This window comes from Grampus griseus (assembly GCF_964374135.1).
Source record: "Grampus griseus genome assembly, chromosome: 3".
In the NCBI taxonomy this organism is placed as follows: domain Eukaryota; kingdom Metazoa; phylum Chordata; class Mammalia; order Artiodactyla; family Delphinidae; genus Grampus; species Grampus griseus.
This window is the reverse complement of record NC_139019.1, coordinates 164,086,755-164,113,280: the sequence shown is the minus strand read 5'-3', so window position 1 is coordinate 164,113,280 and position 26,526 is coordinate 164,086,755. Positions and strand designations below refer to the sequence as shown.

Below are 26,526 nucleotides of genomic sequence, written 5' to 3'. Positions count from 1 at the left end.
AGGAAAATGAGGGCAGCAGGGTTTGACAGATGACTGAGGAGGGAGGGCTGGGGGCGGTGAGGTGGTTCTCCTTCACGGGGTGGGGAGGTGAGAGGTGAGAGACTGCCTTCCTTACCCAACACGCCCCCGCAGGGGAGACAAAGCCAGGTACCAGGGCCTGGCTGGGGTCAGGACACCCATGTTCAGAGGGTTCAACCCCAAACCTGCAGATGCTGGAAGCTCCAGGCTTGGGATGTCTCCTGAGTACCTCTCCCAGTCCCCTCTCCAGTCTGTCACCCTGGCCTTCCCAGCAACACCCTCCCCCCAACTCTTTGGGGGTAGCATAGTCCCACTGCCATACTAGCCCAGCCCTGTCATTTGCCATTTCCCCAGGGGTGGCCCTCCACCTCTGCTCTGACCCCTCATCTCTTTTGTCCCTCCCTCTTTTCTCACAAGTGCCATGAGTTTTCAAACATCTTCGGGTCTCAGCCTGCTGCTGCCATGAACTTTGGGTTAATGGGGAGGAACTCCGGGGAGGAACTGGGGGAAAGGGACAGATAGGTGGCTGGAGGGACCCTTTTTGCTGCTAAAAAGCCCCTCCCTTCTCCTGAGGAGCTAGGGCTGGCTTGTCCCCATCAGTTATAGGGGAGAAGGGGCCAGACCCAAAGATGGTGGTTTGTCCCACATGGGGGGACAGGCGTAGGGAGAAGGTAAAGGTGGGTTCCATCTGTTTTCTGGTAGGGAGTTTAACCCGTTTCACCAGACCATGGGTGAGTCTGGACGGGCAGGTGAAGTAAGGATAGGAACGGTCTTGCGCAGATGGCTCTGTGAGGAGGGCAGGAGACAGCTCCGTGGCTTTCCTTGGCTTCACTAGGCCAGGAACTCCTCTTTGGGGAGGGGTGGCTGGAGACCTGTGAAGAGATGGTGGGAGACAAGGGTAGATGGAAGAGTGGGCCCGGCCCAGGCATCAGCCCAGCTAGAGTCAGAGAATGCCTCTGACCAGCAAAGAGGTCTGGAAGAGAGGGTGGGCTGGGGGAGTTCCCAGGGGAACTCCTGCGTCCTCTCCCCTGCCCAGTCCTCCTTTTATCTCTCCAGACTCTGACAGTCAAAGGGAGAGAGAGGGTACAGCGGGCCCCTTGGTTCCCATTCCAGCCAGAATCGCCAAGGTGGATTCCCAGGCCTCAGAGTTGTGTGGCAGGGCCCCCTGGTAGGGCTGGAAACCACTGCAGTCCAGCACAAAGCTACCCCGAGAGCCCAGGTGTCCCCCCACCCCAACCAGACCTGGTGCCTTGATGCCCCCACTCCAGCTGGGACGGTATAAAGAAGGAAGGGTCTTGGTTTCCTCTCCTACTCCCTTTCTTGGGCTCCTGAATTCATTTGCTTTCAAATCTTATTTTTCTCTGGGTTTGGTGGGGGTTTTTTGGCTTTGGTTTTGGTTTTCCTTGCCTTTTTCTCTGTGTCTCCACCTCTTTCCCTGTGTCTTTCTCACTGTCTCTGTGTTCCCCTTCTCTTACCCTCAATTTCTCTCTGTCCATTTGGGCCTCCTCCCTCTTCTCCCATGCCCCCAGTCCCTCCTTGGTCTCCTTTTCGATATGCCAAACCAATTTTGGGTCGAGTGCATTTAACGAGAACAAAACAAAAGGCTCATAACAACAAGAACGTTTCAGAAAAAAAAGTTTAAAAAAATTGTTGAGTCAAAAAAAAATCAAACAATAAAGAAATTAAGATTTCTTGGAATGACAAGAGTAGCGTGACTCATTTGCGGGGGGAGGCAAGAAACAGGTGAGTGGATCTGCACGGAGCATCCCCGTGAGGCTGGGACCGAGTGAGGAACCTGCACTGCCGCATTTAGAACCCACAGCAGAGGACTGGTGAGTCACAGAATCATTAATGTTTATAGAACCTGGTAGATTCAAGGGCCTGCTAGGCAATGCAGGTGCAGTTTCTCTCTGAATCCTCATAAATGCTCTGGGCGGAGGTTATTCGAGCTCCATTTTACAGATGGAGAAACTGAGGCTTATAGCACCTGGATGCACATCCAAGTCTCTGTGGGCCAGGCCACTGTGCCATGTTGCGCCTCAAGCCCTTCTCAGCCTGGACTTCGGTCCACAGGCTATATTAGAGCATAGCATAGGAACTGTATGCCGTGCCTGTCTGATTCCAGCTGCTATTTCTAGACTCCCACACGTTACTGGAATGGTGCATTTTCGGTCATGACAGCACAGTGGAATTGCATCATGTGTATTTCACATTCTCACAGTGCTCAGAGAGAGGAATGACCAAGTAGTGCAAGCACTTCTCTCCATGCCCCTCTGCCCTCAACACTGGTGTCCAGGATGCCGCACTCAGCCATTCCTCCTCCCCACTCCCCAGCTACTCCTTCCCAGTCTCCACACTGGTTCCTTCTCATCTCCTGACCTCTTAATGTTGGCGAGCCCAAGGGCTCAGCCTTGGACCTTTACCTACACTCACCCCCTGGGAGATCTCATCTCATTAAATGGTTTTTAAATACAGCTGACCCTTGAGCAACACAGGTTTGAACCACACAGGTCCACTTAGATGAGGATTCTTTTCAATAAGTATATTGGAAAAATTCTTGGAGATCTGCGACAATTGGAAAAAACTCGCAAATGAACCATGTAACCTCGAAACCTTCAAAAAAAATTAAGAGGCATGTCATGAATGCACAGAATATATGTAGATACTAGTCTATTTTATCATTTACTACCATAAAATACACACATATCTATTATAAAAAGTTAAAATGTATCAAAACTTATGCACACACTGACAAACCGTACACAGCCCCATCGACTGCACTAGGCTACCATAAAGCAATCATATTGCTGCTTCTTCATTTTCAGTGCATGAATCATCATACCTGTAAATAAAAATGAATTTCTTTTTCACATTTTCTTTTCATTTTTGATGTCTAGTGTTAGTAATATGTGTAATATCTACAGTGTTTTTTATAAGACTTTATTGATGTAGGTACTGACAGACGATTCATCTCATAAATAAATGATGTACGCTTTCGGTATTGATAAATACAGTACCGTATTGTAAATGTATTTTCCTTACGATTTTCTTAGTAAGTTTCTTTTCTATTGCTTACTTTCATGTAAGAAGACAGCATATAATACATATACAAAATATGTGTTAATTGACTGTTTATGTTATGGTTAAGGCTTCCAGTCAACAGTAGGCTATTAGTAGTTAAGTTTTGGGGGAGTCAAAAGTTATACATGGGGCTTCCCTGGTGGCGCAGTGGTTGAGAGTCCGCCTGCCGATGCAGGGGACATGGGTTCGTGCTCCAGTCCGGGAGGATCCCACATGCCGCGGAGCGGCTGGGCCCGTGAGCCATGGCCGCTGAGCCTGCGCGTCCGGAGGCTGTCTTCTGCAACGGGAGAGGCCACAACAGTGAGAGGCCCGCGTACCGCCAAAAAAAAATTATACATGGAGGTACTTCGCTGGTGGTCCAAGTGGTTAAGAATCCATGCTTTCACTGCAGGGGGCACAGGGTCTGGGAACTAAGATCCCCGCATGCCACAGTGTAGCCAAAAAAAAAAAGTTATACATAGATTTTTGATTGCACAGGGGTCAGCACCCCTAACCCCTGCATTTTTCAAGTGTCAGCTGTACTATCTATTATGCTGATGACTTCCAAATGTAGAGCTCCAGCCTGAACTTCCATCTTGAGATCCAGATTCATTTACATCCAACTACCCACTCCACATCTCCCCCTGGGTGTCTGGTAGGATCTCAAAGTTAAACCCAGTTCCACGCACATGTATACACACACCACTGTTCCAGTTCCTCCCACAGGCTTCCCCACCTTGATTAACGGCAAGTCCATCCTGAGACTCAAGATAAGACCCCTGGAGCCTCCCTTGAACTCACTCATTGTTTCATACCCCATATCTAATCTGACAGTAGATGCAGTAGTGCCTCTAACTTTGAAATACCCAGAATTAACTAGTTCTCACTACTTTGGTTCAAGCCACCACTGTCTTTCACCAGGACCACTGTAACAGTCCCCTAACTAGCTCCCTTGTCCCTCTTCAGGGGACACACAAAACAGAATGATCTCAGTAAGCATATTTTTTGTCCCTCCTCTGCTCAAAACTCTCCAAGGCCTCCTCTCTCACCCAGACGAAACGCTAAGGTCAGCACAATGGCCCACAAGGCCCTACAGCATCAGATCTCATCCCTACGGCTCTCCTCCTTCCCTCCACTCCAGCCACACTGGGGTGCTCACTGTCCACAAACATGCAGGCAACTCCTGCCTGCCTCAGGGCCTTTACACTGGTTGTTCCTAGGGTTCACCTATTCTCCCTTTAGGGCTTATGAAAATAAGAGCTTCCCAGCAGGCCTTCCCAGGCTACTCCATTTAAATTGCAACTGGCCACTCCAGAACTTCCTAACCCCTGTCTTGCTTTGTCTCCCATAGTGCTCCCATCTCACAAACTGCCTTTTTTGCTTGTTTATTGTGTGCCTCCCCCACCAGAAAATAATGTACAATGGTCTGTTTTTTCACTGCTGTTCCCTACTGTTTAGCACAGTGTCTGGCACACACTAGGTGCTCAATAAATATCTGTGAAAGGACACACAGCTGAATGGAGCACAGGACCCAGAGTAGGCCTGAGATGAGAGTTAAGACCATTCCCTCAGCTGCTCTCAGTTCCCATGCACCCCTCACTGTGCGATGCTGTTGTTACTTCAGCATGGCCCTGAAATCTAAGTTCAGCAATTTAGCTGGTGCCCAACCCTATCCTATGCTGAAGAGGAACTGGTTCTACTAGACTTACAGAGAGATGCTCTGTGAGCAAATTCAGGAGCTTTAAGCGTAAACTTAATTATTTATGATTTTGACCTCATGCTCTGACTTTGAAATTTTATCCTAGCATAAGATGAGAACACAGCCAGTTCTTCCACCTTTTTGTCCTTTACCTTCCCGGCACTGTACACATCCGACTCCTCTACCCACACAGTGAAACCTGCTGTGCCTGACAACCTGTGACCCTCAGTGGTTGTTAGTGGCACCTGTACACACTTGGGGCAACCATTAGCACGTGCCCAGGAACAGTAACATTTATGTTGATATTCATTTCAAAGCTCTTTCCTACATTTCATCTTATTTAATTATCACAAGATATATATTATCCCCATATATCAGATGAGGAGACTGAAGTTAGGGTGAGTAAATGACTTACTCAAAAAAATAAGATTACTATGCAGTTCAAAGTGCCCACACCCTGTAGACGCTTTACATATGCTGTCCAATTTAATCCTTTCAACCACCCAGTGAGGCAGGTTTTAGTTAGCTCCAATATACAACTGCAGAAGCTGAAGCCCAGAAAGGTTCAGGAACATACCCGTGTTCACTCAGCTAGTAAGAGAAAGATGGACCAGGCCTCCATCTTGGTCCTCCTGTCCCAGGGGCTGCATTGAGGGCTGTCTGCACCCAGCTGCAGTTGCCCAGGCCCCATCGCTGCCCACCAACCCCACTCGGCATTCACTAAGGGAAGCTGACTATCTGGCTCCCCACATCAGAGATGCCCACTAATCATGCCACACCCTGATGGTCCCTATGTAGCTAGTATGTTAGGATTGTCCAGAGTGGACTCACGTGAGTTAAGCCAGAGGGAAGGTCTTAATGCAGAGCAACAGAGGATTCGCTTCAGATCCCCAAAGGCTTCAAAGCATTGGAGCCTCTGCCGTTGAGAAAACCTCCTCTCTCCCGTGAACTCTTGGGAAGGCCTAGGGGTGCCAGGCTGAGGCTACTCCTTTATCCCTACAATATCCTCAGGCTTATTCTGCTTCTCTCTTACCCTTTCAAACATCTCAGTCATGGCAATGAGCTGTGATGACAGGACCCTCCCCCATTTATATCCCTTCTTACTTCACTGGGACTCACCTTGACCAAAACCCTTGCAACCACTACTCTTTCCTGTCTGTCCTGCCCCACTGTCTTCCATCAACCTTTGCCTCTGTCCAAGTGATCCCAGCTTCTCACAACTGAAGCCCTCACTTTAAGCCAACCAGTCCTCTCCTGGGAATTGATCCTAAGGAACCATGCATGTGCATGAAGACAGCGACAAGAAAAGTTCGCTGTAGTAAGGCTTCTAAGAGTGAAACACAAGAGAGAATCTAAAATTTTAGCAAAGAAAACTGTTACATAAATAATGCACATCCATAAACAGAATACCATGCAGCCATTCAAAATGATAATGCAGAAGAACACTAAAGGACGTGGAAATATATTCATAATAATACTAAGGGTAAAAACCTAGATATAAAAAACAGGGTAAAGTATGACCTTACTTTTGTTTTGATGGCATGTATATACAAAAAGTGTGTGTATACAAATATGAAACTGTGTATATATACAAGTGTATGTGTGTATGTGTATATGTGTGTATAAATATAAAATATATGCAGGGACTTCCCTGGTGGCACAGTGGTTAAGAATCCGCCTGCCAATGCAGGGACACAGGTTCGAGCCCTGGTGCAGGAAGATCCCACATGCCGCGGAGCGACTAAGCCTGTGCGCCACAACTACTGAGCCTGCGCTCTAGAGCCCAAGTGCCACAACTACTGAGCCCACGCGCCACAACTACTGAAGCCCACGTGCCTAGAGCCCCTGCTCGGCAACAAAAGAACCTGCCGCAGTGTGAAGCTCGCGCACCATCTCTCTGCAACTAGAGAAAGCCAGCGTGCAGCAACGAAGACCCAATGCAGCCAAAAAATAAACGTTTTAAAAAAAGAAAAAATAATTTTTAATTGACTTTAAAAAATAATAATAAAATATATGCAGAATATAAAGCTATACACCAGAATATTAACAGGGTAATTTTAACTTTCTCGCAACTCTGTATTTTAAAAATTGTTTGCATTAATATGTATTACTTTTGTAATAGGAAAAAGTATTTGTGTGCCCCACTTTCTACGGAAGAACAAAGACCAAGAATAACCAGCACAAATGGAAGAAGAAAGAACAAGGTGGGGAACTAGCCTTACCAAGACGGGTTATAGTGTGGTAATATTTAAGTCAATGTGGTATCTGGCACAGGAAGAGACAAAAAGTCCAATGGAAGAGACCTGTGACTAGATAGAAACTTGCTCTAGGCAGAGATTACAAATCACTAGGAAAAGGATGGATTAATCCAGAGGATCTTATATTTTTTTGTTCTTGAGATCCCTTTACCCTTTTAAAAATTCCTGAGGATAAGGAGGGGGATGACTGGGAGGAGCACAGAGGATTTTTAGGGCCGTGAAAATACTCTGTATCATACTGTAATGATGAATACATGTCATACATTTATCCAAACCCATAGAATGTGCACCAAGAGTGAACCTTAACGTAAGCTGTGGATTTTAGGTGATAATGATGTGTCAATATAGGTTCATCAATTGTACACAAATTCACCACTTTGGTGGTGGATGTTAATGATGGGGGATACTATGCATGTGGGAGGGGGAGAGGTATATGAGAAATCTGTCATGAACCTAAAACTGCTCTAAAAAAAAAAATTAAATCTTTTTTTAAAAAATGAATGTGGGGCTTCCCTGGTGGCGCAGTGGTTGAGAGTCCGCCTGCCGATGCAGGGGACACGGGTTCGTGCCCCGGTCCGGGAAGATCCCACATGCCGCGGAGCGGCTGGGCCGGTGAGCCATGGCCGCTGAGCCTGCGCGTCCGGAGCCTGTGCTCCGCAACGGGAGAGGCCACAACAGTGAGAGGACCAAGTACCGCAAAATAAAAATTAATGGGGACCCTAATGAGCTGTTGTTTATGGGGATAGAGATTATTTATATTTACTGAATTGGAAATTAAAACTGAGCAAAATTTTTAAATATTTAACTAAATTAAATTGGTTAATAAATCTATTAAATGTTAAAATAAATAACCTATTTTATTAAAAAGTAACTATATGCATATTTTAAAAACAAAGTAGTGCAAAGAATGGCATTGTTTTACATTTTTGTAAAACTCCTACTGTCTGGTGTAATGAAAGGCAGCTGTATTCTCACATCAGGCTTCTGCAATCAATCTGTTGCAATATGCTGTTTTGGTTGACGTATGTGAAGAAAAGCCAGCCTCACAAAGATACATAGTTGGAAAAGGGAGGAGTATCATAGCCTTTTCAGCTAATTGGGGATATTTTACTTTGTTACTATACCAAAACTCAACAAGTGGTGGTGTATTAAAGTTAGTTACAATGTTGAATATGAAACTGTATCAATAAACTTTTCATACTCTGTTACACTGAAACCCATTGGTCTATCTTACAAATTTTAATTGATCTTTTATGACTGATTTTGTAACATCATGCATTGGTCTTTAGGAAAATATTGATATGCTGAGTTATTACATTTCACTCTACAGTATTTTTAAAATATATCTGTTAATAATATCACCACTGATCTCATCAGGAAAACCTTTAAATATTGAAAAGTTGTCAGGCTGATGGTGGTGAATAAAAGTTTCCTAAATGTCTAAGTTTTGCTTAAAAGCTCAAATATTATCATTGGCAACACACTGTTAATTTTCCTCCAAGTGACCACTCACTGCATTTGTTTCTGAGAAAATACATAGCATATATCCTAGTCTGAATAATTAATAATTAGCAATTATTCAAGTAAAAACTGTGTTCATGAAAAAAGTCAGCAGTTCCACCTCCACTCAAACAACTGTGCATTACCTCAACTACCATCATTCTCCAGCATGCGACAGAAGTGCTCTATGCAAGCGTCGCATTTCACCACCCAGAATATTAGAAAGACCTGCTGTAGGGCTAAGCTTTAACACAATTACTACTTTCACTGCTTCTTCAAGGACATTCTTAAGTGAAACTGTTTTAACATTGAGCGTGTGTGTGGTGGTGAGGAATACAATGACAACCACTACCACAATATGGTGACACTGCACTGTTTCCTGCTAAGGGGCCAGAAGTTTTACCCATTGTTTTTGTACCAACAGTGCACAGACAACACAGCACAAATGAGAAAGGCAAATAATGCCTTAGAATTGTTATGAAAATAGTTTATCTCATGGATTCCCTAAAAGGTTCTTGGGGATCCCCAGGGGATCACATTTTGAGAACCACTGGACTACTCAATAAATGGAGCTGGGACACGTGGTTATCCAAATGAAAAAAATTAAACCTACCTCACATCATAAACAAAAATAAATTCCAGATTGTTTGTTTTTTAAGCTAAATATGAAAAGTAGACCTTCCAGAAGAAAATACAGTAGGATATCTTACTGATTGCAGTGTAAGATTTCTTAAGCAAGACACAAAAAAACACAAACTACAAGTAGATTCATAATTCTGATGACATTAAAATAATGATGATGATGATGATAATAATAATAAATTCTGAACATCAGAAGACACCATACAAATGAAAAGGCATGCCTCAGATGTAAGAACTCCTGCACTCAGTAAGATGAAGACAATCCAGCAGGAAAATGGGCAAAGATATGAACAGGCAATTCACGAAAGGCAAATGGTAAATAAACATGAAAAAAGCTCAATCTATTAATCATGGTAATGCAAACTGAAACCAATAATTCACACCCATCATAAAGACAGACATGTAAGAGTCTGACAATAGCAAGTATGGATAAGGACACTGAGCAATAGCAACAATGCTGGTGGGAGTGAGAACTGGAACAATCATTTTGAAGAACAAACTGGCAATATCTAGTAAAGGTGAATATTCCCCAAACCCAGCAATTCAACTCCTAGGTATGTAGCCTAGAGAAACTCCTGCATGTGTACACAAAGAGCCATGCACAACAATAAACATTACAGCACTGTTTGTAAGAGTAGAAAACCGGAAACAAGCTAAATACCAAGCAAGAGGTAGATGGATAAGTAAATACTGTCCAACAAAACTTTCTGTGATCACAGAAGTATTCTTTATCTAAGCTGTCTAATGTGGTAACCACTAGCCACAAGTGTCTATTAAACACATGAAATGTGGCTAAGTGACTGGGGAATTGAATTTTTCATTTAATTTTGATTAACTGAAATATAAATAGCCACATGTGGCTAATGGTTACTACATCAGACAGCACAGCCATACACCAGTGAAAATAAACGACTAGAGCTATACACGTGTCATATATATACCTCTGAAAAGCATTATGTTCGGGGCTTCCCTGATGGCACAGTGGTTAAGAATCCGCCTGCCAATGCAGGGGCCGCAGGTTCGAGCCCTAGTTCGGGAAGATCCCACATGCTGCAGAGCAACTAAGCCCGTGCGCCACAACTACCGAGCCTGCGCTCTAGAGCCCGCAAGTCACAACTACTGAAGCCCGCGTACCACAACTACTGAAGCCCGCGCACCCTAGAGCCCGTGCTCCACAAGAGCAGCCACCGCAGTGAGAAGCCCACGCACCGCAACGAATAGTAGCCCCCGCTCGCCGCAACTAGAGAAAGCCTGCGCACAGCAACGAAGACCCAACACAGACAAAAATAAATAAATTTATTTTTTTAAAAAAAGCATTATGTTTGACCCCAAAAAAGCAGCTTCAGAAGGTAGGGCTGGGGGACTTCCCTGGTGGCGCAGTGGTTAAGAATCCGCCTGCCAATGCAGGAGACACGAGTTCGATCCCTGGTCCGGGAAGATCCCACATGCCGCAGAGCAACTAAGCCTGTGCACCACAACTACTGAGCCTGTGCTCTAGAGCCCATGTGCGGCAACTACTAAGGCCTGCATGCCTAGAGCCCATGCTCCGCAACAAGAGTAAGCCACCGCAATGAAAAGCCCGTACACTGCAACGAAGAGTAGCCCCCACTTGCCGCAACTAGAGAAAAAGCCTGCGCGCAGCAACAAAGACCCAAGGCAGCCACAATTAATTAATTAATTAATTAAAAGAAAAAATGAAGGTAGGGCTGGGACCAGAGTGAAGCAAGTTAGGTGTCTAGAATGAAAATTTTAGGAGGCACTCACCCTCAGAGTCATGCAGGTACAGGATGGCACTTGTGTGACTTGGAGGGTGTGTCTCCTTAAATGTTGTGCCCTTGCTTTCCTCATCCTAGTTCCGGCCCTGTCAGGATATATGTGGTATGATACTGTGTTGGGGGTCCCCAAGATCATCCCTGACTCACTAGGAGGAGTCACAGGATTTAGCATATAGCCTACTCAGGGTATGATTTCTTTTTTGTTGTTGTTGTTTTGGTTTATGCATTTGTTTTTTTTTTTTGGCCACACCATGCAGCATGTGGGATCTTAGTTCCCCAACCAGGGATTGAACCTGTGCCCCCTGAAGTGGAAGCTCAGAGACCTAACCACTGGACCACCAGGGAATTCCCCAGGGTATGATTTCTTACAGTGAAAGGATCAAAGCAAAATCAGCCAAGGGAAAAGGTGCATGGGGCGAAGTCTGGAGGAAACCAGGCACAAGCTTCCAAGAGTCCTCTCCCAGTGGAGTTACAAAGGACGTGCTTAGTTCCTATAGCAGAGCTGTGACAACACGTGTGAAATGTTGTCCACCAGGAAAGCTCCTTAGAGATACAGTGCCCAGGGTATTAGGGTGGGGGGCGGGTGGGGCAGCTGGTCAAGTACCAAACTTCCAGACTCCAGAAGGAAAGCAGGTGTTCGACACAAATCACATTGTTTGTACAGTTTAGGCACCATGAGCCCCTTGTATTATTTAGGGAATGGTGTGAACCCTCCTGAAATCCAAGTTCCTAGACACCAACTAAGGGCCAACCTTGCAAACAGGCCTTTCTAAGGAGAGCAGTCTCAGGCCTGCTATAGTTGACTCTTTTGTATAAAGTTGTAGAACATGACATACAATACTATACATAGTTTAAAGGCACATATTAAAGATATACAAACATGCACTGAAAAATAAACACCAAAACCAGGATTGTAGTTACATCTGAAAAAAAGGGGAGAGGAACGGGTTTCAGGCAGGGGTATATAAGACCTTTCAATTGCATCGCTAATGTTTTACTTCTTAAGCTGGGTAATGGGTAAAAACATATTTGTCATGGCATTCCTTATGCTTGTTTTTGAGTGTGAGTGCACCTGAAATACTACATAAGAAAAATGATGACTTATCTCCTAATTACTATGCGCTACTAACAGTCCACGTTTATGGTGTTTATGGAGTACTCTTCACATTCCAGGTACTATGCTAAGTCTTTATATGGATTTACACTTTAAAAAAAAATTTATTGAAGACTTCCTATGCTAAGCTCTGGCAATACACTGAGACTTCAGTGTGAGACAAGTGAGATCTCTGTCCTCAACCAGCTTTCAGTCTACAGAGGGATGATGAGAGATAAAAAGCACAATTAGGGAGTTCCCTGGTGGTCTAGTGGTTAGCATTCGGCGCTTCCACTGGCCCAGGTCCAATCCCTGATAGCGGAACTGAGATCCCGTAAGCCGTGCGGCCAAAAAAAAGAAGCACAATTAAAATCAACATATCTACAGATTCTGGTAAGTGCTCCTAAGATAAAAAATAAAGCAGGTTTTTGTAATTAATGGAGGTCTACTTTAACTAGGGTGGTCCAAGAAAGCTTCTTTGGGAGAGACATTTGAGGTGAACCATAAATGATGAGAATGAGACAGCCACCCAATTATCTGAAGGAAGCACATTCCAGGCAGAAGGAACAGCAAGTGCAAAACCCTGCAGCAGGAATAAATTTGGTGTATTGAAAGACGGGAAATGAAGCCAACAGGGCTTGAGAGTGGTCACAAGAGGGAGACTGGTAGCTGAGGCTTGAGAGGTCAGCTTAAGCCAGTGTGCAGGGCCTCCTAAGCCAAAGTAAAGATCGTAAGTTTCATTCTAAGTATGATAAGCCTTTGAAGGTTTTAAGCAGGGTAATGACATGATCTGGTTTACAACTGAAGATTATTCAGCCAGCTGTAGGGAGAAGGCATTATAGACAGGGCCATTTTCTTCATTAGCACCACAGACATAATGCTTACGGCTGATGAGCTTTTCAGAGGCTATGAAAAGGTTGGGGCTGGGAATAAAGGAAAAAAAGTTCCACGATGCAAAAAGAAAACTACGAAGTTGTAATGAATAAATGTTTAATTAAATGTCTAGAAAACATATCATAACAACTTCATTCAACAAATTTTGTATTCATAAACAATCGAATTACATTTGGAAATAATTTGAAAATTAGATTTTCTCAAGTCACAAAAATTCCCAAGGATGCCCAGTGACAGCCAAGAAATCATAACTGATTGTAATGTGAATTTTCTTGCAGCCAAATCGTGTCAATGGGAGAAAAAAAATCTGGGCTTCCCTGGTGGTGCAGTGGTTGAGAATCCACCTGCCAATGCAGGGGACACGGGCTCGAGCCCTGGTCCCAGAAAATCCCACGTGCTGCAAAGCAACTAAGCCCGTGTGCCACAACTACTGAGCCTGCACTCTAGAGCCCGCGAGCCGCAACTACTGAGCCTGTGTGCCCCAACTACTGAAGCCTGCGTAGCTAGAGCCTGTGCTCCGCAACAAGAGAAACCACCGCAATGAGAAGCCTGTGCACCTCAACGAAGAGTAGCTCCCACTCACCGCAACTAGAGAAAGCCCACATGCAGCAACGAAAACCCAATGCAGCCAAAAATAAATAAACAAATTTATAATAAAAAAAAATTTTTTTTTTATTTAATGTGAGATAGAGATACAAAAAATAATAATAATGCCTAGCATCATGAGGCCACAGAGGAGGCTGGATAGGAAATGCTAGTGGCTTGCTCAACCCACCCCCACCTCTGGGACGGGTGAAGGACTGGAGATTGAGCTCAATCACCAGTGGTCAGTGATTTAATCAATCATGCCTAATGGAGCCTCCGTAACAACCCAAAAGGACAGGGTTCAGAGAGCTTCTGGGTTGGTGAACACGTGGACAATGGGGAGAGAGAGCGCGCTCAAAGAGCATGGAAGTTCAGAGAGCATGGAAGTTCCACACACAACCCCCCCTTCCCCATACCTTGCCCTCTACATCTCTTTCATCTGGTTCTTCCTGAGTTAGATCCTTCTATAATAAACCTGTAATCTAGTAAGTAAAAAAAAAAAAAAAAAAAAAAAAAAGGCGCTAGTGGCTTGAAACAGTACTGTTCAGGCTTACACTCTGAGTCTGAACACTGTCCAGGGGACCCTTGGAAAGGTTTCTCCCAGGAGAGGACATCTGAGCAGTGACCTGAATAACAAGAAGGCACCAGTCATGGCAAGAGCTGGAAGAAGAGGTGGGGCTGCCATGTCAGATTTTTACGAAACTAAGAGGGTCAGTTTGGCTGGACTGAAGTTGGGGGCTGGGTGTTAGTAAACAAAGCATGTAGAGTCTTGAAGACAATATTCTCATACTGAGAACAACAGAAAACCACTCACATTTTAAGTGGGGCGGGGGTGACTGATCCAATTTGTTTCAGATCTGCACTGTCCAATACAGAAGCCACAGGGGATCACGAGCTCCTGCATGTGGCTTAGTGCCGCTGTGAAACAGAACATTCCCGTCGCTTAACTTTCATCAATTAACATTTCAATTTAACACCGACAGAAGACTGAGCTCATGGGAAACTTTTAAGCATGCTGGGTACAGCTTGGGTATGTGAATCCACATTTCAACTGTAAATTTTATGAAACCTAAACTATTTCCGGTGAAAATGCAGGGTCCGGATCACAGATGTGGTATAAAGTGTAAAACACACAGGATTTCAAAGCCTTAGTACGAAGTAACAAAAAGTAAGATACCTCTGTTGTATTTTTTTATACCGATCACATGTTGAAATGATATTGTGGCTATATTAATTTTAGTATATTAAAATTAACTTTTTAAAACTTTTTTTTTAACGTGGTTACTAAAGTGTAAAATTAGGTATGTTGCCGCTGGTGGAAGCACAGTGAGTGCGGAGGTCCCTAGAGTCTTCCAGGCTGGGGGCCACGGTGGTCCGGCCTACGCCTGGGAGTGTGGAGAGAAGTTTCTAGACGTATTATGTAATCATAAGTCAGGAAAGTCAATTTTCACGACCCTGTTCAATGGGCAGGGAAACGTGGCCTCGGGTAGCGACTGGCAAAGGCCGGACTCGAACTCCCACTTACAGCGCTGTCCACATGAAACCTCCCCAGAGGCTCCCGAGGGTGTAAGAACTGGATTCGAACCAGGCCCGACTCCCGGTCCCAGGACTCAGTGCGCCGCGTACCGGCCCCACCGTCTCCCCTCAAGAGTGAGTTAAACGTTCACAACGTCTCCCAGGCCGCTGGGCCCGAGGGGCCAGGAGCCCCCTTCCAGAAACTTCCGACAATGCTCACCAGCTGACAGACGCCAAAGGTACAAACGCTCCTCCTTCCTCTTCACACGCGGCTCAACCGCGCCAGCAGACGACTTCCGCTCCACTCCCACGAATCCCCGGCCGATTCTTCTTCCCTCCCGCTTCCCGCAGCCATCTCAGCCAATAACCTCTCACAGAATCTGCTTTATTCCCTCCCCCCTCCTGCCTGCCAATCACCGCAGGTCGAGCACCTCCCTTCTTTCCCTCTTAAGCGAGCGCCGCGCGCCACCGCTCGGAGGCTGGCTGCGCTGTCCCTAGCTGGATGCGTCTCCCGGAAGGGCGGGGCTAAGCGCTGACCTCGCTGGTGCGGGGACCCTCAGGATTGGCCAAGAGGGGCCCTGCGCCGTGACCCCGCCCACCCCTCCCTAGACTTCCGAGTCGGAGACTCTGGGGATTGGTTCTCCGCGGACACCCAAAGAAGCTAAGAGACGGTCCCGCCTCCCTCCCTCATCCCGGAGAGGGAGCTCCACGGATTGGTCCCGGGAGTCTCGGCGCGCAGACCGACGCTCCAGGATTGGCTGAGGGGGAGCTCGCGCAGTCGTGGAGCGTGGACTGTGATTAGCCGGAGGGTGGGACCTGCTATTTGAAGGAGGCGCGCGGAGGAGATACGCACTTTAGATCGCGGTCGGAGGGAGCGGGAGCGGCTTCGGGCAACGCTGCTCCGCTGACCCGATAGGACCCAGACGCGGGCTCGGCCCCAGCTCTGGCCCCGGCTGCGACCCGACGAGGCGATGGCTAAGGTGTCGGTGTTGAACGTGGCGGTGCTGGAGAATCCGAGCCCTTTCCACAGCCCCTTCCGGTTCGAGATCAGCTTCGAGTGCAATGAGGCCCTAGCAGACGGTGAGGCTGGGCCCGTGTGGAGACCCCCTCTCCCCTGGGCCAACCCCGACCTCCCCTTGGAGGCAACCCCGAGGCCAACCCTGTGAAACACACCCCCCCTCCCCCAACCGAGATCTCCGGTGAACCAAACCCCCTCCCAGTGCCAACCTGCCCTTGGAAACTACCCTATCCCCACCCCCACGGTTACTCCCGTTCTCCCCCGTGGAGAACTCATCATTCCCCTCTTTCTACTGTGGCGCTCCTCCTGGGCACCTGTGTTCTATGTAGAGACCTTCTCAGCCTCCGTTCTTTAACCTGCAGAGACACTCAGCCACCCCTTTCTCCCTGTAGCAAGAAACGCCCCACCTTCTGTTTCTGTACGGGTAGACTGCCACTGCAGCCACCCAGTCCTCCCCACCAATCCCCTCTCCCCTGTGGTGAGACACTCCCACCTCACTCTTTTCCTATGGCGATCCTAACCTCCAGGCCCCTCGAATTTCCCCAACGGAAACCCCAGCCCCCTCCCAATTTCCCATATGGAAACCTCAGCCCCCTCCCCCATTTTCCCTGTGAAGATCCTTTCGCCCTGTGGCAAGACCTCACTCGTCCCCATCTCCCCATTTGTCTCCCCATAATCTCCTCCCCTACCTGCTGATACTTAACCCCAACCCCAGCTACTTCTGCTTGTTTTCTACCCCAAACCACATACCCTAGAACCTGGCTTCCCTCCTTAGTCTGGCCCCAACCCTCTACTCCACCCGGGGAGGCATGGCCTGGCTTCTGGCTCCAGTCTTTGAGGATAACCTGATCTCCCCAGCTCCTGTTCTTTCTGCCTCTCTGACTGTGGGCTTCAGTGAGCATACTCAAATCTGAGGGGTGGCATGGCCAGGCAAGCATTAGCTGGTTCCTACTGTTTGCCTGCCAGACTCCTGCTGACCTACTGCAGCAATGCCCCCAACATTTTTGATGGTCTGACCTAGTCTTGCGGGGTGGGTGTTCCAGGCTGAGCCGTGAAGGTATCTGGCTTCAAACAATCATCTGGGAGGTCACAACATTTTGTGCATCTTTTCCAAGGTGCTTTCACAGATGTACTTACTCATCTGTGTAACAAAGGTGGACATGGCTCTCATCTCACAGATGAGAAGACGGGAGCCACAAAGAGTAAAAGACCTTTCAAGTCAAGGTCTATAAAAATCGAAAAATCTGAGGTCCTTCAGCGAGTCTTGGCACGACTTTCAGGGGGAAGTACTCCATTAGATCTCTTCTCCACTTGGTGGTTAAGAGAAGAGGCAGCGGCTGAGGTGGAGATCTTTGAGGCCAGGGTGTGCTAAGCAGCACCTCTCAGTGGTAGGTGGGTGGTTTGCCTGCATGTCAGCCCCATGGAGTAGCCTGGGGTTGATACAATGTGTGTGTGCTTGGGCTGGGCCATTGGACCAGTCTCTCCCCAGTTTCTCTCCTTTTTAAATTAAGGGGTCTGCTTGTGACTAACTGTAGAATAAGCCCAGTTAAATCCTTTCTGGAACAAGGCAGGGTGTAAATAAATAAATAAGGTGTAGAATGACCCTGTGGAATAAGATTTAATTTTAAAGCCAGGAGGAGATGTAAGGAGCTAATAGGTTAAGGGATTCACAGTTCCCAGATGGCAGGAGATCGGGTTTCAATCAGCCTGTTTGTGCTTCTTGCATTTAAAAATGGTTGCATGGTCATTATCTAGTACTTTCATTCCTACAAAGCTCCTGCTCTGTTACTTTACTAATCTGTTTATAGAATCAGAGCAGGAAAGGCTAAAATCAATCTGCTGGTTATTATTTTTTAATAGAAAGAAATGGAATGACTTCTCCAAGGTCACACAGCCGGTTTGTAGAATTATTAACCCTAGGTTTTGTCTCTGAGTTCTGTGTCCAGGGTTCTTTATCTTTGCTATAACCTGGGAAAGAAGGCATCCTATTTTAGAAGTGGAGCATAAACAGGACTCAGAGGAGGGAAAGGGGGGTGCTGTTATTATTTATGCCTGGACAATAAAGCTTTTGCTCAGAGAAATTCCAGTTGGAAAGCCAACTCTGGCCTAGAAATCTAGACTCTTTGGTTGTACCTGTTGAGCTGTCCTTCACTCTAACCTGCCAACTCCCTTTCTGCCTCTTCCCACAGAGCAGACAGAATTTGTTTCCTGCCTCCCAGACAGATGGAATGGGCCTGGCTCTAGAAGTCTCAGATTCTGGAGGAATCTCAGTCTTGTTACCTGGTGACTTCAGACACTGGCAACTGAAGAGCTGAACGCCCAATCCCCAGTCTGACCCATTTCTCAAGGGTTCTGAACCCCTTTTGCTCTCTTTTCTCCTCAGCATCTTTCCAGATGCTTCCAAGGCATGGGTCTACATTCAGTACATTGGGTGTGTTTTTCCCTTGTTTAGTTGAGAAATTCAACAGGTACTACTTGAATAAGTCTTGGAGCCAGGTGTTCTGACCCACATCTAACACCCTGAGGTCAGGCCAAGGTTCATCTGTATGATTACGAACAAAGGAAAAGTGATAAACAGAAAAAGTCCTGCTAGATAAGTTGTTGTTTTTATAAATTTATTTATTTATTTTCGGCTGCCTTGAGTCTTCATTGCTGTGCCCGGGCTTTCGCTAGTTGCTGCGAACAGGGGCTACTCTTTGTTGTGGTGCATGGGCTTCTCACTGAGGTGGCTTCTCTTGTTGCGGAGCACGGGCTCTAGGCGCGTGGGCTTCAGTAGTTGTGGCTCGCAGGCTCTAGAGCGCAGGCTCAGTAGTCGTGGCGCACAGGCTTAGTTGCTCCACGGCATGTGGGGTCTTCCCGGACCAGGTCTTGAACCTGCGTCCCCTGCATAGGCAGACGGATTCTTAACCACTGCGCCACCAGGGAAGTCCTGTTGTTGTTTTTAAGGCAGGAAACAGATTCCCCAGCTAGTTCAACTATGATATATTTTTTTTAACATGTCTTTCATCATATCATTGGTTTGGGTTTTGTTTTCATACATAGTAGAGCACCATCCTGTGCAGTGGTTAGATTATAAAGTTAAGGCATAAAGACAAAATGTAACGTAAGGAATTCCCTGGTAGTCCAGTGGTTAGGACTCTGCACTTCCACTGCAGGGGGCCCGGGTTCAATCTCTGGTCAGGGAACTAATCCCACAAGCCACGTGGCACGACCAAGAAGAAAAAACAAAAGTAATGTAGTCATTTTACCCTTGAAATTACTCAGAAGGTTAGGCACACAATACTGCATGTGTGTGACCGTGTCCCATATTCAGGAGAAGTCAGTTTGTGTTGTGTTGGTGACTGATGTCCCGTATCTCATTCAAAAATGAAGTCACTTCAGGGTGCTTCCGCTTAAGACACTTGAGCAGGTTTCAGGCAATTCCGATTTGTAGATCCTCACTTCAGTCATCTTCTGTCTTCCATAGGTGATCTTATCAGCTCCTCTAACCCTTGAGTATTTCTCTGCAGTCCTTGGTTAATTCTCTGGTTTCTTTCTGGCCTGTGTGGAGGGAGCCATCGTGATCCATTTGCTTGTCCACCTGCATTTCTCTCTTCTGGTCAGCCAACGTGCTTTCTCGGTAAACAAAATTTTAGTTTAGGTTTTGCTGACGGTATTTTTTTTTTTTTTTTTTGGCTGCACCACACAGCTTGTGGCATCTCAGTTCCCCAACCAGGGTTTGAACCCGGGCCACAGCAGTGAAAGCCCAGAATCCTAACCACTAGGACACCAGGGAACTCCCTTGCCGACAGTATTGAACGCTGAGAGCCCACGGCATACACCCCGGCCTGCTCTATTAAAATCTCCTTTTTGTCTCCCCCTGCAGCACATTAGTTAATGCACACATGTGTGACTCCCCTGGTGATGGGAAAAAAGGCCAGAAGGAAAGATATCAAATGATAAAGCTATGTTAGGAAGGTGAGAACAGAGCTAGCTTGTTTTCTTTTCATCCAAAAACGTTATTTCTGGTTGTGCCACTACTTGTAATAAAAATAAATTAGTAAACTTAACTCCTCCCTGCAAATACTAAGAGACTGGAGTTTGACTGAACCCCAGTGAGCCCAATGGCCACCACCTCCTACAGATCTGTTAGGGTCCCTGAGTAGAAGGCCTGGGTGTCAGTTGCAGAAGGAGAGGAGGCCAGTGTATCGAGAAAGGGCACGGAGCCCTGGTGACAAACCTCCATAGTCATGGCCGGGCACTGCCGTGCTTCCAAAGTTGGGTGCTCTTGTGGGACACTAGACCAAGGAACAGGGCAGCTTCTAAGACAGTTTGCTTCCTGCGAAAATCACAGCTTGTGAAACTTCCCCCGGCTGCTGGAGCCATAGGTTGTGTAATTTCAAAGAACCTAAAATAAGTTTCAGGTCTCCTGCCAAATTTCCATGTAGTAGCATGACCTTGCCCCTGATACACTTGGACCTCCTGCAAGAGGCCGCAGTCACTGGGAATTTCCTGCGATGGACGGGCAGGGTCTCATTGAGCACTTTCCCTTTTATCTTGCCGGAACATACCCAGGAATGTGAGTCCCCGACTGGATGGGATGCAAGGAAATTGGGGTTCAGAGGGTGGCCGTATGATGCCATATTTGTTGACTGAGTCGCTGTTGCCCTAATGCCTGAGAGCAGGCATGACTTGGTGCTGGATCTGGAGGACCTGGGGACTGGCTGGCTCCCCCAGCGACCTTATCTTCCCCTCCTGCCGGCTGGCTGTCCTACTGGATTGCAGTCTGCTGCCCTGCCCCAGTTGTCGAGGGATCTACTCAGTTCAGTGGCACTGGTCCCTGTGTGTGAAAGAGGATGCTGCTTCCTATCCTGGCACCCAGTGGGCAGGGCCCTCAAATGGCCCAACTCCCTGCTGTTCCCTCCTCAGCACGCCTCCACGCCTCTGTCACGTGGCTCTTAATTCAACCTCTGCCATACGGTTCACCCTCAGGCTCTGAGAGGCCCAAGTTTCCCCGGAGGTGCCGAGTCAAGGTCGCCTGGCAAAGCTAGGCCCACAGGAGAAATTTCCCCACGGGAAATAGAGCTTCGCGCCTGCCCCAGTGATCGGGACCGCAGTGCCTGGCACTTAGTGCCCAGTGGGTGTCAGGTGTCCTTGAGAATAAAAACCTATCAATATATTAAGAACCTATCCAAAACTAACATGAGAAGGCCCTTTCCCAGCCTTCTTGCTGTCAAGCCATTTCAGTTCTTAACACCCTGTATCCTTGCAGACCTGGAATGGAAGATCATTTACGTTGGCTCAGCCGAGAGTGAGGAGTTTGATCAAATCTTAGACTCAGTGCTGGTCGGCCCTGTCCCAGCAGGGAGACACATGTTCGTCTTTCAGGTAAGAAAGACTAGGCCTTAGGCCTTGACACCTAGAAATAGCCTCTCCTACCCAAAAGCACACAGAATGGTTCATTGGTCAAAGTTCAGGTTCAAATCCTAGCTCTGCTCTCAAGCACTGTCTGACCTCTCTCAAAGGTACTTCAGACACCTCCCTCTCCTCCACCGCTGTGTCATAACTGTTACCATGAGCCACTGATTTACAGTTGATTCTCATTACTCACGGGAGTTATGTTCTGTAAAGTTGCTGCAGACACTGAATTAGTGAATTAGTGAATACTAAATCATTGCCCCTAGAGGAAATACAGCGTTATCTTCCTGCGAGTCACATTTTTATCAACCAGTCAATACATAATCTTGTTTTATGTTTTTCTGTTTAAAGACAACTTATTTTGTGTTGTTGATTTATTCACATTGACCGCATGGCCCACATCACTATAACTCATGCCTGAACAAAGCTTATCTAACACGTTTTCTCTATGAAGTACATCCCTTCTTGCTTTCAGAAATAGGGCAGCACTCAGCACTACGCTTTGGGGCCCTTTTAAACAGCAAAATCACCAACAAAAATGCAGAAACCGTGGCCCTGAGACCGCAGAAAAGACACGTGTTTACAGTCTGAGACTGCCTGGTTCTACCCACCCCTGCTCTGTGCATGTCCTTAAATGACCGTGAAAGCCCCTGAATATTGATTTGGGGGTTACAAATACATTGTAGCAAGTAGTCGAATTGGCAAGTACGGAATGCCTGAATAATGAGGATCCACTGTAGCGGCTCAATAGCTCTCTAATCCAGCATCACAGGGGCTGTCAGAAGTGCAGGTTTCATGTGATTCTTAGGCACACTAAAGTTTGAGAGCCTCTGCTCAAATCCATTCACTTACCTGATCTTGGCTATTCCCGCCCCAGTCTAAGCAGCCTCATCCCATCACCTAAGCCCTCACCCACCCATATCCAATCCACCTAACCTACCCCACAGCCAGGACCGGCTTCCTAGGCATGCGACCCATGCAGTCACACTGGGCCCCACTCTTGGTATGACGTTCTGCTGTCACTGGCTGAAACTTACTAATTTTTGAACACGAGGCCTCGTCTTTGCATTTGTTTGTTTGTTGCTTTTTTTTTTTGCCTGTGTTGGGTCTTCGTTACTGCGTGCAGGCTTTCTCTAGTTGTGGCGAGCGGGGGCTACTCTTCGTTGCAGCGCATGGGCTTCTCATTGCGGTGGCTTCTCTTGTTGCGGAGCATGGGCTCAGTAGTTGTGGCGCATGGGCTTAGTTGCTCCGCAGCACGTGGGGTCTTCCCGGACCAGGGCTCAAACCCATGTCCCCGGCATCGGCAGGCGGATTCTTAACCACCAGGGAAGTCCCTTGTGTTTTCATTTGTGTTGGTCTCATTTTGCACCAGTCATATAGCCGATCCTGTCCTTAACAACACACCCCACATCTGTCCACTCTCTCTCCTTCTCTACTGCCTGATCTAAGCCACTGTCCTCTCTCCAGGATGACCTCTGTAGCCTCCTGCCTAGTCTCCCTGCTCCCACTTAGCCCTCTTCCTATCGCAGCTCCACTGGCCTCCAGGGTCGTCTTTTCAGACGGCAGGAGTGATGCCACACTTGTCTCCTGCTAAACATTCTCGATCTTTCCCAAGCCCTTAACTGACTGGTACCCAGCTGCTCACCTCTTCAGCCTCATTTTATACCGCTCTCCCCCTTGCTTACTACACTCCTCAGCACCGTATACTTCTCCTTGATGGTACCTGTCACACTCGGCACTTTACAGGCATTCGTGTGGTTGATTCTGTCTTCACCGCTGGATTGAAAACCCCTGAGGGCAGAGACCCATACTTTTGGCTCAGTAAATATACGTTGCTTGAGAATCGTATTACCGGTCAAGGTGTGACTGGCAATCAGCGCTCTAAGGCCCGGCCTGTGTTTCCCCTAGGCCGATGCCCCCAACCCATCCCTCATCCCTGAGACGGACGCCGTGGGTGTGACTGTGGTCCTCATCACCTGCACCTACCACGGACAGGAGTTCATCCGAGTGGGCTACTACGTCAACAATGAGTACCCTAACCCTGAGCTGCGGGAGAACCCGCCCCAAAAGCCAGACTTCTCTCAGGTGGGTCCTTTCTCCACGCTTCCTGCTTCAGACAGGCTGGCTCCTTGGCACCTGGGGGTAGTTGAGTCGTTGGAATTGGGAGCCAAGGTCACTTCTTAAGGTTTTCAAGTAGTGCTCAGCTCTTGGAGCGCCGGGCTAGAACAGGAAAGAGAAAGGTCTTTGTTTCTCAGAATTTTGCCTCACAGAATCAAGATTAGATAGGCCCCGGCCCTAAATCATGGTGCACAGGCATTCCCTGGAGTTCTCCACATATTGTTGATGGGGATGGAATAAACAAGGTCTGGTCTTCCTGGGCGTGGGGCGGGATCTCAGAGCGCCCTGCTGTGTGGGAGTAACGCGAGGGCATGCTAACGAGGGTTTACGTTCCTTTTCCTGCCCCAGCTCCAGCGGAACATCTTGACCTCAAACCCCCGGGTGACCCGCTTCCACATCAACTGGGACAACAACACAGACAGGCTGGAGGCCATAGAGAACCACGACCCAGCCCTGGGCTGTGGCTTCCCCCTCAGCTGCACTCCCATCAAGGGCTTAGGTCTCCCTGGCTGTATCCCTGGGCTCCTCCCTGAGAACTCCATGGACTGCATCTAACTGTGGGACTGTAGGCCCTACCTGGGCCCAGTTGGGACTGCGGGCCAGTCTCCTGGCACATCTGGAGGGGGCAGCCGGGCCTACCAGAGAGTCTCAGGGAGGCCACGTGGAGGACTTTGGGGCCATCAACTATATCCAGGCCAGTCAAACTTGGCACCAAGGAAGGAAGGGGTTCAGGTCTCTCTCTCCCAGCCCCGGCCCAGAGGATCATCTCACCTCTACTGCCCAGGCCTGAAAGAAGCAGGTACTTCAGTTCTTAATTCTTTCTCTCTCGTGTCCTTTCTCGCTTCCACACACATTATAAACTCCACCTGCGGGCCACTGTGTCACTGTACTCCAATAGTACCGTTGACCCAAAGCTCTTCCCACAGACCTCCCTGGCCTGCCTTGAGGATTTCTTGGTCTATGCCTGGCAAGGCTTCAGCCCTGTTGGGCCAAAGGCTCTGTCATTCATTTTCCTTCCCAAACATCTGAGCAGACCCACCCAGCTTTCTGGAGTCACAGGCCCGGAGCCTTGGTAGAAGGTGGACTCGGAGACAATTTCTGTCCTTCTCCTAGGATGATTTTTAGGTCTTTTCAATCCAGTAGCCCTCTGGAAAACTCTGTTCCCAGAAGGGTGATCAGCAGGATGCTGAGAAAAGATGGTTGATGCTCCCCTCAGTCGCAGCCACCTTCCTGCTGCCTCCCAGCTGGATCTGGCTCTCCCTGGAGGCTGCCCTTGTGGGAAGATGGTATGTTGGAGGGGCCTTTTGTGCTCTGTCTCAATATCGGTATCAGGGCCCCTCTGCTTCTGGCTGCCTTGATCTGCCCTCTGCTAAGACCTCATGCTCTCAGAGGCCACAGTGCAGACAAGAGAAGCAGGAGGGACCCTGAGAACCTTCCCCCCTCCACCACGCTCCCCACCCTTGCCCGCATCCCCTCGCTGCTACATGGATGCTGTTGTGATGGTAGTTTGTCTGTTGAAAGGTTTTTGTATTAAATATGTTTGGTTGGTCTACAAATAAAAAGCACTTCATCTAGACTGTTTCTGCTTTTGTCTTGGGTAGACTGAGGCAGTTTTGTCCATCTCTCCTCATGACCGGGCAGCCTCCTTCCCCAGCCAGTAGGTTGACTGCTCCTTGTCCGCTTGCTCAGCTTCTTACTCTAGTCTTGCTTGTTATAGTTGTATTCCAGACTGAGGTCCAGGGAGGGGTTTTTCTTTGTCAAAACTTAAGCAACCCAGCTGTTCTGTAGATAGAGCATAACCAGTGATTTTTCAGACTTTGACCTTGACCCACAGAAATTAGTTAACATTGTGCTCCAAGGATACACACAGCAACACTTTTAGTAAATTTTACTTAGCCTTACTTTGTAACTCCACAGCCCCAGGTGGAGTGGTTTGGCTGATGAGCCATTTCCCCACAATTCACAGAAAAACGTAGACTCTTCCCTCCCTGAGACTGTGGTGGACTTAGGAACATAGGTCCAGACAGCTGCTGGGTGGGGTGCAGGTTGTATACAAGTCCAGAGGCAGAGCAGTGAATTGGCTTGTAGACCTGAGACGAGCTAGCCTCCCCAAGCCAAGGAGAGCTGGCTCATCCAGTCTCCTGCCCATCGTGTCACTTCCTGTTTGGGCCTTCCTCTACTTCGGTGGTTCTCAGCTGGGGGCAGTTTTGCCCCGCAGGGCACATTCAACAATGCCTAGAGATGGTTTTAGTTGTCACAACTGCCGGAAGAGAGGGAAGTTCTACTGGCGTGCCGTTGGTAGAGGGACTGGAGATACTGCTGAACACCCTATAGTGCACAAGACAGCCCCCCACCTCCACCCCAGCGTAGGATGATCTGGCCCTGAATGTCAGACATGTGGCAATGGGAAACTGACCGTCCTCAGGCTGTATTTAAAGGGCACCCTGAAAAAAGGGGTTATCTTGCACTCCTCTGCTCCAGGAGAAGAGGTTCCTTTTGCATTGCCCAGACAGAGGGAATCCTCAGTCTGTCTGTGCCCCAGATTCCTCATCTGTAAAATGGGAGTGATGAGACTAGTACCTACGTGACAGGAGTGTGGTACGAAGTAATGTATTTAACAAGTGCCAGCTCTTACTACTGGCATGAGCCCAGCGTGGGCACCCAGCAAAGGGATGGCTACTGAGCGCCCCCCTCCCGGAGCTCAGCATCCTCCTGAAGCTCGGGCTGTGGCTGAGGGAGACCCAGGAGGACCCCGGCATGGACCCTGGGCCTGCTGCTGCTGTCCTGCGCCAGGCCTTATGAATGACGACGGCTGGCGGCCCGGAGACCTATGACCCGCGGCGCTTGCCGCGCCCCTCCCCCGCTGGCAGGTGGACAGCGGCTGCGCCGGGGTTGGGGTGGGGGGGCCGCGGCGCCAACCTTGGCTGGCCGGCAGCCGCTGCAGCACTGAGCGG

The 26,526-nt window shown here is 48.0% G+C and overlaps 1 protein-coding gene and 1 long non-coding RNA gene across 2 annotated transcripts; one reads left to right on the top strand and one right to left on the bottom strand.

Annotated features, from left to right (window-relative positions):
* Positions 1 to 762: 762 nt before the first annotated feature.
* LOC309819764 lies at positions 763 to 15,335 on the bottom strand. The gene is made up of 3 exons (XR_014296473.1): positions 15,260 to 15,335; positions 14,339 to 14,442; positions 763 to 890 (listed from the first exon to the last, which is right to left on the bottom strand). It is a non-coding gene; the product is annotated as an uncharacterized lncRNA (long non-coding RNA).
* Positions 15,336 to 16,010: 675 nt separating this feature from the next.
* ASF1B (anti-silencing function 1B histone chaperone) lies at positions 16,011 to 24,127 on the top strand (the record flags this gene model as incomplete). The annotated part of the gene is made up of 4 exons (XM_082651604.1): positions 16,011 to 16,119; positions 21,309 to 21,424; positions 23,363 to 23,539; positions 23,921 to 24,127. 4 exons carry the CDS (start codon positions 16,011 to 16,013, stop codon positions 24,125 to 24,127), a joined length of 609 nt encoding a protein of 202 aa, XP_082507730.1.
* Positions 24,128 to 26,526: the final 2,399 nt, after the last annotated feature.